This window comes from Heterodontus francisci, chromosome 1 (assembly GCF_036365525.1).
Source record: "Heterodontus francisci isolate sHetFra1 chromosome 1, sHetFra1.hap1, whole genome shotgun sequence".
Classification (NCBI taxonomy): domain Eukaryota; kingdom Metazoa; phylum Chordata; class Chondrichthyes; order Heterodontiformes; family Heterodontidae; genus Heterodontus; species Heterodontus francisci.
In genome coordinates, this window is record NC_090371.1 from 64,354,729 (window position 1) to 64,367,280 (window position 12,552).

The window sequence follows — 12,552 nt, forward strand, 5'->3', positions numbered from 1 at the left end:
TGGCTCTGTTGGTATTGCATCTCAGTCAAAAGTTCATGAGGTTCAAGTCCCATTCCAGGGTTAGGCCATATAAATTTAGGCTGACAGCAGAAAAAGTGCTGCACCACAGGAGGTGTCTTACTTTACATGTGGCCCTGTCTGCCTTTCTTGTGATTTAAGCAAATACTAAAAATCCCATGGCACCGTTTAAAGGAAAGCAGAGAGTTTTCTTCGTGTTCCAATCAACATTTCTCTTTCAACCAATACCAGCAATAATAGATTAAATGGCGATTTATTTTGGGGATTTTGTGGTGCATGAAATGGTTACTACTATAGCTTACATAACACTCATTACATTTTTAAGTATTTCACTGTAGGTGAAAAACTTTAGGATGTTCCTGAGATGTAATAAGATACTACATAAATGCAAGTCTTCCTTTTTGCTTTTGACATGGAGGTTTGCTTGACAGAGGTCGGCGACAGAGAAAAATCTATGACATTATAGGACCGATTCTGCTCCTGTCCAGTGAGGCTCCATACTGGAAACGAATCTTGAAAATTACCCTTTACAATTTTATCAAACTTTACGTTTGATTTGGTTTGTTGCCTTTCTCTTTAGATATGTAATTGTTTTTGCTGAATTTAATAATTATGCAGATGATGCCAAGCAGGCTCAAGAGGCCGAATGGCCTGCTTCTGCTCCTAATTTGTATGTTCGTATGAAGGATCTTGACGTTGGCATTTGGCATTCAAGCACAGGTGAGATGTCAGATAAAGCTCCCTCTACACTGTCTCATCGATGTGTTGGACTCTCAGTAACTGAAAAACACACAGCTCTGTAGCAACATTTTACCATTTCCCACAATGGTCAGCCCTATGACCTTTGTGAATGAGACAGTCTGATTTTGATGAATTATGACTTGTTTTGTGCTATGGAGCCACATTCATCAAGGAAATGCCATTAAGCTGTCTGAACTTTCTTTTCACTTCTAAGAGGGCATTGTCATGACAGTTCTTGGAACTGGTAGGAATGATCTTCCCTGATAGTAGGCCGAGGACCCTGGACTGGCCACTGGGGAATAGGTGGTGCTCCAGTAGCTGTGATATCTGGTAGAGTGTGACTACAGCAGTACAATTTTCATTTTTAAACAAATCTGAATTGTACACACAATAGGAGGCAATGGGGTGGGGGAGGGAGGATTTTAACTCCTGTGTCCCCCGGGGAGCTGCAGTGGTGGTTCAGTCCATTTTAATGGCTGGGCCTCAGTCACACTCTGGCAACCAGCTGCTCGCCTGAAACAGACATCCGGAGGCATCTTGCCAGGTTGCGGCCAATGAAGATTGAGCAGCCCAGAGACCACCAGGCCAGCAGCTGAGTAAATCACTGAGACTGGGAGGATTTTGCAGGGTGGAAGGGCGGGGGATGCTCAATGCTGTAAACTTTCTTTGTGAGGTTCGGAATAGCACCAGGGTAGGTGGTGGCGTTGTGGTATTATCACTGGACTAGTAACCCAGAGACCCAGGGTATTTCTCTGGGGACATGGGTTCGAATCCCACCACGGCAGAAGGTGGAATTTGAATTTAATTAATAAATCTGGAATTAAAAGCTAGTCTAATGATGGCCATGAAACCATTGTCGATTGTTGTAAAAACCCATCTGGTTCACTAATGTCCTTTAGGGAAGGAAATCTGCTGTCCTTGCCTGGTCTGGCCAACATGTGACTCCAGACCCACAGCAATGTGGTTAACTCTTACATGCCCTCTGAAATGGCCTAGCAAGCCACTCAGTTGTACCTAACCGCTACAAAGTCAATAAAAAGGAATGAAACCGGACGGACCACCCGGCATCGACCTCGGCACCGGAAACGACAACAGCAAACACAGCCCTGTCGACCCTGAAAAGTCCTCCTTACTAACATCTGGGGGCTTGTGCCAAAGTTGGGAGAGCTGTCCCACAGACTAGTTAAGCAACAGCCTGACATAGTCATACTCAAGGAATCATACCTCACAGACAATGTCCCAGACACTGTCATCACCATCCTCGGGTATGTCCTGTCCCACACGCAGGACAGACCCACCAGAGGTGGTGGCACAGTGGTCTACAGTAGGGAGGGGGTTGCCCTGGGAGTCCTCAACATCGACTCCGGACCCCATGAAGTCTCAGGGCATCAGGTCAAACATGGGCAAGGTAACCTCCTACTGATTACCACCTACCGCCCTCCATCAGCTGATGACTCAGTACTCCTCCATGTTGAACACCACTTGGAGGAAGCACTGAGGGTGGAAAGGGCACAAAATGCCCTCTGGGTGGGGGACTTCAATGTCCATCACCAAGAGTGGCTCGGTAGCACCACTACTGACCGAGCTGGCCGAGTCCTAAAGGATATAGCTGCTAGACTGGGTCTGCGGCAGGTGGTGGGGAAACCAACACGAGGGAAAAACATACTTGACCTCATCCTCACCAATCTGCCTGCCGCAGATGCTTCTGTCCATGACAGTATTGGTAGGTGACCATTGCACAGTCCTTGTGGAGACGAAGCCCGCCTTCACAGTGAGGATACCGTCCATCGTGTTGGATGGCACTATCACCATGCTAAATGGGATAGATTTCGAACAGATCTAGCAATGCAAAACTGGGCATCCATGAGGCGCTGTGGGCTATCAGCAGCAGCAGAATTGTACTCAACCACAATCTGTAACCTCATGGCCCAGCATATCCCCCACTCTACCATTACCATCAAGCCAGGAGACCAACCCTGGGTTCAATGAAGAGTGCAGGAGGGCATGCCAGGAGCAGCACCAGGCATACCTCAAAATGAGGTGTCAACCTGGTGAAGCTACAACCCAGGATTACTTGCATGCCAAACTGCGTAAGCAGCATGTGATTGACAGAGCTAAGCGATCCCATAACCAACGGTTCAGATCTAAGCTCTGCAGTCCTGCCACATCCAGCCGTGAATGGTGGTGGACAATTAAACAACTAACTGGAGGAGGTGGCTCCACAAATATCCCCATCCTCAATGATGGGGGAGCCCAGCACATCAGTGCGAAAGATAAGGCAGAAGCATTTGCAACAATCTTCAGCCAGAAGTGCCGAGTTGATGATCCATCTCGGCCTCCTCCTGAAGTCCCCAACATCACAGATGCCAGACTTCAGCCAATTCGATTCACTCCGCGTGATATCAAGAAATGACTGAAGGCACTGGATACTGCAAAAGCTATGGGCCCTGACAATATTCCGGCAATAGTACTGAAGACCTGTGCTCCAGAACTTGCCGCGCCCCTAGCCAATCTGTTCCAGTACAGCTACAACACTGGCATCTACCCTGCAATGTGGAAAATGGCACAGGTCTGTCCTGTACACAAAAAGCAGGACAAGTCCAACCCCGCCAAGTACCGCCCCATCAGCCTACTCTCAATCATCAGTAAAGTGTTGGAAGGTGTCATCAACAGTGCCATCAAGCGGCACTTGCTGAGCAATAACCTGCTCAGTGACGCTCTGTTTGGGTTCCGCCAGGGCCACTCAGCTCCTGACCTCATTACAGCCTTGGTTCAAAAATGGACAAAAGAGCTGAACTCAAGAGGTGAGGTGAGAGTGATTGCCCTTGACATCAAGGCAGCATTTGACCGAGTATGGCATCAAGGAGCCCTCGCAAAACTGAGGTCAATGGGAATCAGGGGGAAAACCCTCCGCTGGTTGGAGTCATACCTAGCGCAAAGGAAGATGGCTGTGGTTGTTGGAGGTCAATTATCTGAGCTCCAGGGCTTCACTGCAGGAGTTCCTCAGGGTAGTATCCTCGGCCCAACCATCTTCAGCTGCTTCATCAATGACCTTCCTTCAATCATAAGGTCAGAAGTGGGGATGTTCGCTGATGATTGCACGATGTTCAGCACCATTTGTGACTCCTCAGATACTGAAGCAGTCCATGTAGAAATGCAGCAAGACCTGGACAATATCCAGGCTTGGGCTGATAAGTGGCAAGTAACATTCGCGCCACACAAGTGCCAGGCAATGACCATCTCCAACAAGAGAGAATCTAACCATCTCCCCTTGCCATTCAATGGCATTACTATTGCCGAATCCCCCACTATCAACATTCTAGGGGCTACCATTGACCAGAAACTGAACTGGAGTAGCCATATAAATACCGTGGCTACAAGAGCAGGTCAGAGGCTAGGAATCCTGAGGCGAGTAACTCACCTCCTGACTCCCCAAAGCCTGTCCACCATCTACGAGGCACAAGTCAGGAGTGTGATGGAATACTCTCCACTTGCCTGGATGGGTGCAGCTCCAACAATACTCAAGAAGCTCGACACCATCCAGGACAAAGCAGCCTGCTTGATTGGCACCCCATCTACAAACATTCACTCCCACCACCACCGATGCACAGTGGCAGCAGTGTGTCCCATCAACAAGATGCACTGCAGCAATGCACCAAGGCTCCTTCGACAGCACCTTCCAAACCCGCGACCTCTACCAACTAGAAGGACAAGGGCAGCAAATACATGGGAACACCACCACCTGCAAGTTCCCCTCCAAGTCACACACCATCCTGACTTTGAACTATATCGCCGTTCCTTCACTGTCGCTGGGTCAAAAGCCTGGAACTCTCTTCCGAACAGCACTGTTGGTGTACCTACCCCACATGGACTGCAGCGGTTCAAGAAGGCAGCTCATCACCACCTTCTCAAGGGCAATTAGGGATGGGCAATAAATGCTGGCCTAGCCAGCGACGCCCACATCCCATGAATGAATAAAAAAAAACTCCCGCTCCTGGAACCACAAATATAAATTTTAAATTTACCTGACAGGTCCACGGCTGCTTGTCTGTCAGGTTTTACTGAGTCTTCAAGTGGATGCTCCGCTAAATAGGCAGCCAAAATTACATTGGGGTTCTGGTGAGACCAAATTTACACTTATTTATGTGTCTCCTGCCTGAATCAGACAGGCTGCTCATGCCCTCAAGAAAACAGTGTTGTTGCAATGGCCGCAGGGTGGGAAATGAGCAGTCAGTATACTGCTTTGGAATTTACTTCCCTTTCTGCTCAGTTTACGCTGGGCAAAAGAAGTTAAAATTCCTCCTAATAAGTGTGTCATTTTACTGCCAATCATGTCACAGTATGCTCCAGTTACAAACCCTTAATGGTGTAGAACCATCATCTGGTCCAGCACTAAAGCACATAAGTTAGGAAAATCTCTGGTTCTATTCCAAATAAGTGCCGATAGTTGGGGCAGCAGCCTGAGTACTACAATTAGCCTCCATCCTCCTCCTCTCCCCTCATGCCAGGCTAAGGAAAGAAAAATACCCAGGATTCTTTCACCTGACTGCTATTCAGTGGGAAGCATATGCATGGAGATATTGGGTGAAAACAGTATCTACTGTGATGCCTCACAGTTGAATAGCCTCGCAATGCTCACTGCCAAGGCTTACATTGAACAAAGATAGAAACATAGAAGCATAGAAAATAGGAGCTGGAGTAGGCCATTCGGCCCTTCGAGCCTGCTCCGCCATTCATTATGATCATGGCTGATCATCCAACTCAGTAACTTGCACATGGCACTGAAGGAGCCAAATCATGCAATATCAAGGATCAACACCTTCACAGGAGAAAGGGAGATAAAAAGACAGAAAATGATTTTTTAAAAACTGTTAATTTGTCATTTTAGCGAAATGATACTGTTCCCTTTGCATCTGTTAAAAAATTAGGATGTTCACCTGCTCAGTGTAAATTCAAGATCAGGTCTCAAAATAAATTATATATATTGATACACATGCATGTGCACCTGCACATTCATGTACACAATGCAGCATGTCAATGCATCCACCTACATGCACACGACTGTCAGACACCAGCACAGAAAGTAGGGAAAGAACTCTTCCCTTCTTAAAGGCACAATTTTCATGATGCTGTCAGTTGCTCCTCATGTTTTAGCTTCAATAAATTATCATACATTACGTGAGGTATAATACAGAGAACCTGACAGCTCAGTTAGGACATACCATTGCTAGTTTTTTCTTCAGGCTCATAATCTGGTTCCAATGGTGTCCATGGTGTAGCATGTACAGCCTTACTCCACTCACTCCAGGTGCCAACCTCACTGTCCTTAGCAGCAACTTGTATAATGTGCTCTTTCCCTATGTATGCATCAGTGATTGTATGAAATGGAACATCTGTTACTTCAACCTAGGAGCAACAAGAAATACGTCATCAGCCAACATTCAACAGAACATATCTTATCTTTCAACTATTTTAATTTTTTCACCCTTTTTAAATGCCATTTACCCTTACCCCTGTAATGATCCTAAATTCATTATGCGGAAATAGACACACACCAATTTGTTTCTTCATGTCAAAATGTGGCCACTACTAGCAACAGAGGAAGACCATAAATATCTCATCACTTTAATCTCTTCAACCTTAGTGGTGTCCAACACTTAAATTTTTGCTCCTTCAATTGGCTTTCTCAATGAATGATGAATACATTAAAAGATAGAGGCAACTAAGCATTTAAAGGAACTCAGCAATTCTCGTACACCACTTCAAAAATCTTCCAATAAAATTAATAAACTGTAACACAGCAGATTAAAGGTGAAAATCATTCTGACCTTGATGGCAAAAACCAAAACAGAAATTTAAAAAGTAGGAATGAGAGAGCTGGCCTTGTTTTGGACACTCGCTTAAATCCAAACTGACATAAGGCAACTGATCTCCTGGCCACATTCAAAATACTAAAATAACCATCATAATCAATAGTAACAATGGAAACCTGGCTCAACTCCAAGTTTGTCTTCAGCTTAGATATTGGAAGATGTACAATTCGGCAGGAAATCAGTATTCCCAAGCTAGCAAAGCTTGATTTTGACTTGGCTCAGCTGAACAAGAGAAATTCAGATAAGCTTGGATTTCCAGTTTAGATTTAGACTCATTCTTTGTGGATGAATCAATCTATAGAATATTTGGAAATAAAAGCAGAAAATGCTAGAAACACAGATTATGTTAGTTGGCATCTGAATAAAAATAAAAGGTATATTAAAACTTCTGTTGAAAGATCACTTTTAATCCCTGAATCTGGGTGACAGTTAGTTGAGCTGCACAATTGAGTGCCTTGAAAGGGCACTGAGAGTCTCCCACCTATGGTCGACAAGAGTCACATACATGGCAGATAAGGTAGGGGTAGCAGTTTTCTGGCCTTAAAGGATATTATTAACCAATTGAAGACAATCCTGCACCTTAGATGCTTTGTTGGTGCTTGTTCACGGATTTGAGGGGAAATTTTAATTCCCTCCGTTCAGCAGAAACAGGGTGCCAGCAAAGTTAAAATTGATGGGGTTGATATAACTGCCCCGTTGTCACTCTGCCAAAATTTTCCCTCAGGCCCTCCACTGGCAGACCAGCTGAATTAGGCAGGAGCCACATTGTCCCAAGAAATCTATTATGTACATAGGACACCAATGTAATTTTAACATGATGGATGCAGTTGATCCGCCAGTTAATCTGGATGCTGAATAAAGGAGCAAAGGGGCCGGAGATGGATATCCATTCCCTTGGGGATCTTCCAGCATTCAATTAGATCACAGATGATCCATGGATCAACTTAATTTACCCATCTTTCATCCATCTACCTTGATGCCCTTACCCAACAAAAATCTTCCAATCTTGAAAATTTCAATTGATCCAGCATTGTAACAGTGAGTTCTAGGTTGCATCATCCTTTGTGTGAAAAAGTGCTTGAGGATTTCACTCCTAAATGACCTGGCCCTAATTTTATGATTATATACTCTTGTTCTGGATTCCTCCAGAGGAAACAGTTATATACCCTATCAAGTCCTTTGAACATTTTAAACATCTTGATAAGTTCACCCCTCAACTGTCTAAACTCAAGGGAATAAAAGCCAAGTTTTTACAGCCTGGCCTCATAATATAATCCTTTAATCCCTGATATAATTCTGGTGAATCTGCACTGTACAACCTCCAAGGCCAGTATATCTTTGCTGCCACAGTCCTAAAACTTTTACTCTACTTCTGTCTCCACAGATGCTGCCAGACCTGCTGAGTATTTCCACCACTTTCTGTTTTTATATCTTTGCTGTGATTCAGTGCCTAAAATTGAACATAATACTCCAGATGGGGTCTGACTAAGGCTCTGTACAATTGAAGCATTAGTTCCTCACTTTTGAATTTCAACATCCTTGTGAAAAAGGCCAGCATTTCATTAGCCTTTCTGATTAATGCCACTGTTGCCTTGGGCTCCTGTTCCATTGACACGATCGCCGATTGCCCTCCCATCCTGGACCTACTTGTCTGCTGGCCTGGAACGTACAGCTATCTGGTGGCATATTAATAAGGTACTAGGCCTTCTGATAGTTAAAATCTACCCAAAACTCTTAATCTTTGGTATCATACCCACTATACAGCCATAACCTTGTTACATATAAAACGTTAACCCATTTGTCTCTCTTAGATGCTGATTGATCTGCCATGTTTTAAACATTTTCTGTTCTTTTTAGAATTAGAATTAGAACATTACAGCGCAGTACAGGCCCTTCGGCCCTCGATGTTGCGCCGACCTGTGAAACCATCTGACCTGCACTATTCCATTTTCATCCATATGTCTATCCAATGCCCACTTAAATGCCCTTAAAGTTGGCGAGTCTACGACTGTTGCAGGCAGGGCATTCCACGCCCCTACTACTCTCTGAGTAAAGAAACTACCTCTGACATCTGTCCTATATCTATCACCCCTCAACTTAAAGCTATGTCCCCTCGTGTTTGCCATCATCATCCGAGGAAAAAGACTCTCACTATCCACCCTATCTAACCCTCTGATTATCTTGTATGTCTCTATTAAGTCACCTTTTCTCCTCCTTCTCTCTAACGAAAACAACCTCAAGTCCCTCAGCCTTTCCTCGTAAGACCTTCCCTCCATACCAGGCAACAGCCTAGTAAATCTCCTCTGCACCCTTTCCATAGCTTCCACATCCTTCCTATAATGCGGTGACCAGAACTGCACGCAATACTCCAGGTGCGGTCTCACCAGAGTTTTGTACAGCTGCAGCATGACATCGTGGCTCCGAAACTCGATCCCCCTACTAATAAAAGCTAACACACCATATGCCTTCTTAACAGCCCTATTAACCTGGGTAGCAACCTTCAGGGATTTATGCACCTGGACACCAAGATCTCTCTGTTCATCTACACTACCAAGAATCTTCCCATTAGCCCAGTACTCTGCATTCCTGTTACTCCTTCCAAAGTGAATCACCTCGCACTTTTCTGCATTAAGCTCCATTTGCCATTTCTCAGCCCAGCTCTGCAGCCTATCTATGTCCCTCTGGACCCTACAACATCCTTCGGCACTATCCACAACTCCACCGACCTTAGTGTCATCCGCAAATTTACTAACCCACCCTTCTACACCCTCATCCAGGTCATTTATAAAAATGACAAACAGCAGTGGCCCCAAAACAGATCCTTGTGGTACACCACTAGTAACTAAACTCCAGGATGAACATTTGCCATCAACCACCACCCTCTGTCTTCTTTCAGCTAGCCAATTTCTGATCCAAAGCTCTAAATCACCTTCATCCCCATACTTCCGTATTTTCTGCAATAGCCTACCATGGGGAAGCTTATCAAACGCCTTACTGAAATCCATATACACCACATCCACTGCTTTACCCTCATCCACCTGTTTGGTCACCTTCTCGAAAAACTCAATAAGGTTTGTGAGGCACGACCTACCCGTCACAAAACCGTGCTGACTATCGCTAATGAACTTATTCTTTTCAAGATGATTATAAATCCTGTCTCTTATAACCTTTTCCAACATTTTACCCACAACCGAAGTAAGGCTCACAGGTCTATAATTACCAGGGCTGTCTCTACTCCCCTTCTTGAACAAGGGGACAACATTTGCTATCCTCCAGTCTTCCGGCACTATTCCTGTCGACAATGACGACATAAAGATCAAGGACAAAGGCTCTGCAATCTCCTCCCTAGCTTCCCAGAGAATCCTAGGATAAATCCCATCTGGCCCAGGGGACTTATCTATTTTCACACTTTCCAAAATTGATAACACCTCCTCCTTGTGAACCTCAATCCCATCTAGCCTAGTAGCCTGAATCTCAGTATTCTCCTCAACAACATTTTCTTTCTCTACTGTAAATACTGACGCAAAATATTCATTTAACACTTCCCCTACCTCCTCTGATTCCACACACAACTTCCCACTACTATCCTTGATTGGCCCTAATCTAACTCTAGTCATTCTTTTATTCCTGATATACCTATAGAAAGCCTTAGGGTTTTCCCTGATCCTATCCGCCAATGACTTCTCGTGTCCTCTCCTTGCTCTTCTTAGCTCTCCCTCTTCTTTCAGTTTTATAGAGTGGAGAAATTTGTTCATATATCACTGCTTCTAGAGGCACTATGCAGACTTACCTCGCTTCCCTGGGGCAGGAAGTGCCACAGGGAAAACAAAGTTTAGAGAAAACACGGAGTGGGTTGGGTTGATGTATAATAATTTCTTGGATGATCACATAAGGTGGTGAACTCACCCCCTCATTACAATAAAAGGGACTGAGTTTAAGTAATTTTTTTGCCATGCAAATGAATGTTTTCATGAATGCATTCTGTTACTTGTGTTGAGAAATCTCTAGGTTCCTGCTTAGTGCAGTGTATCCCAGACAGCTAACATTGTTTCATTTAAAATTAAGCATTGAAAGCCCAGATGTGGATGTATGCACAATTTAGCAAGCTGTTGTAAAAAAAAAACTAATTTGATTCACTGAAATCACGATGGATGTCGCCTAGCATAACACTCTAAAATTGGGTTCATCATAAAAATAAATTCACCATCATTGTGACAAATGGAAAATAATTTCAATTCCTAATCCACTGATGTATCCAGACAGATTAATCTTATAGTAAAATACATTCCTGACAGGATTGCTGAAATTTGTTTGCCCTAATTTGGTTTAGGTTTTAAAAAGTACAATACCTCGTCTGAGCAAAATTGGAAACAAATGCTTCAGGCCTTTTGGTGCAGTTATATGTTTAAAATATTGTACATCTTTATTTTGGTAAAATAGCAATTTCAAATATGTAAATTTTTTAATGCCGATGACTCACTGCATTAAGATATCTCACCCAATAGTTTAATCAATAAATGTATTCTCTGTTTTCATTTCCCTCAGAACCAAATCGTTACTTGTGAATGGATGGAAGCTCCTAATGGCTTAGTAAATGGACTAAGCCACACAAACTAATAAGGTCCTATTTACAATCTCTGGTTTCTGCAGAACAGTTAATCTCCGCTGCTGCAGCAATTGTTGGACGACAACTCCCTAGGTTTGGAAGAAGAAAAAGAAATCATCTAATGGTTTTGCCCTTGATCACTTTCCAGTGATTCCTTGTGTGGAAGTAAGATGAGGATCTGATAAGAATCGGCAGTGATAGCCACCGTGAATAAATAGTATTCCAAAACATTCCTGATTTTCTTCATTCTCAGGATGTGGATATTGCTGGCAAGGCTGATATTATTGCTGATCCTTAGTTGCCCTGGGAAGGTGGCTCTTCATCTTGAAATGCTGCTGTGTGCTGAATGTACTCCCACAATGCTGTGAGACGGGGAGTTTTGTTTTATTAGCTCATGGGATGTGGGCATCACTGGCTAGGTCAGAATTTATTGCCCATCCCTAATTACCCTTGAGAAGGTGGTGGTGAGCTGCCTTCTTGAACTGGTGCAGTCCTTGGGGTGTAGGTGCGCCCACAGTGCTATTAGGAAGGGAGTTCCAGGATTTTGACCCAGTGACCGTGAAGGAACGGTGATATAGTTCCAAGACAGGATTGTGTGTGACTTGGAGGGGAACTTACAGGGGGTAGTGGTGTTCCCATGCGACTGATGCCCTTGTCCTTCTAGGTGGTAGAGGTTGCAGGTTTGGAAGGTGGTGAGTTGCTGCAGTGCATCTTGTATATGGTACACACTGCTGTCACTGTGCGCCAGTGGTGAAGGGAGTGAATGTTGAAGGTGGTGGATGGGATGCCAATCAAGTGGGCTGCATTGTCTTAGATGGTGTTGAGCTTCTTGAGTGTTGTTGAGCTGCACCCATCCAGGCAAGTGGAGAGTATTCCATCACACTCCTGACTTGTGCCTTGTAGATGGTGGACAGCCATTGGGGAGACAGGAGGAGAGTTACTCGCCACAGAAATCTTAGCCTCTGACCTGCTCTTTCAGGACTTTGACCCAATGACCAAGAAGGAGCAAAGATATATGTCCAAATCAGGATAGTGTGTGGCTTGGACAGCAACTTGTGGGTGATGGTGATCCCATGCATCTGCTGCCCTTATCCATCTAAGTAATGGAGGTCGTGGGTTTTTGAAATGTTGTTGAAGAACCCTTGGCATGTTTCTGCAGTGCATCCTGTGGATAGCACAGACTGTAGCAGTATGTAGTGTGAAGGCAGTGAATGTTTAGGCTGGAGGATGAAATGCCAGTTGAACAGACTGCAATGTCCTGGATGATGTCGAGTTTATTGTAGCTGCATCCATGCAAGTGGAAAGTATTCCACC

The 12,552-nt window shown here is 44.4% G+C and overlaps 1 protein-coding gene across 3 annotated transcripts in view; it reads right to left on the minus strand.

Moving 5' to 3' along the window:
• The window catches only part of LOC137378647 (ciliary neurotrophic factor receptor subunit alpha-like), a 578,914-nt gene that overhangs the window by 18,860 nt on the left and 547,502 nt on the right, over positions 1–12,552 (minus strand). For all 3 annotated transcript variants that reach the window (XM_068049059.1, XM_068049135.1, XM_068048974.1), the window contains one exon: positions 5,982–6,165. In XM_068049059.1, the coding sequence (XP_067905160.1) occupies positions 5,982–6,165 (184 nt within the window). The remainder of the gene's footprint in view (positions 1–5,981; positions 6,166–12,552) is intronic.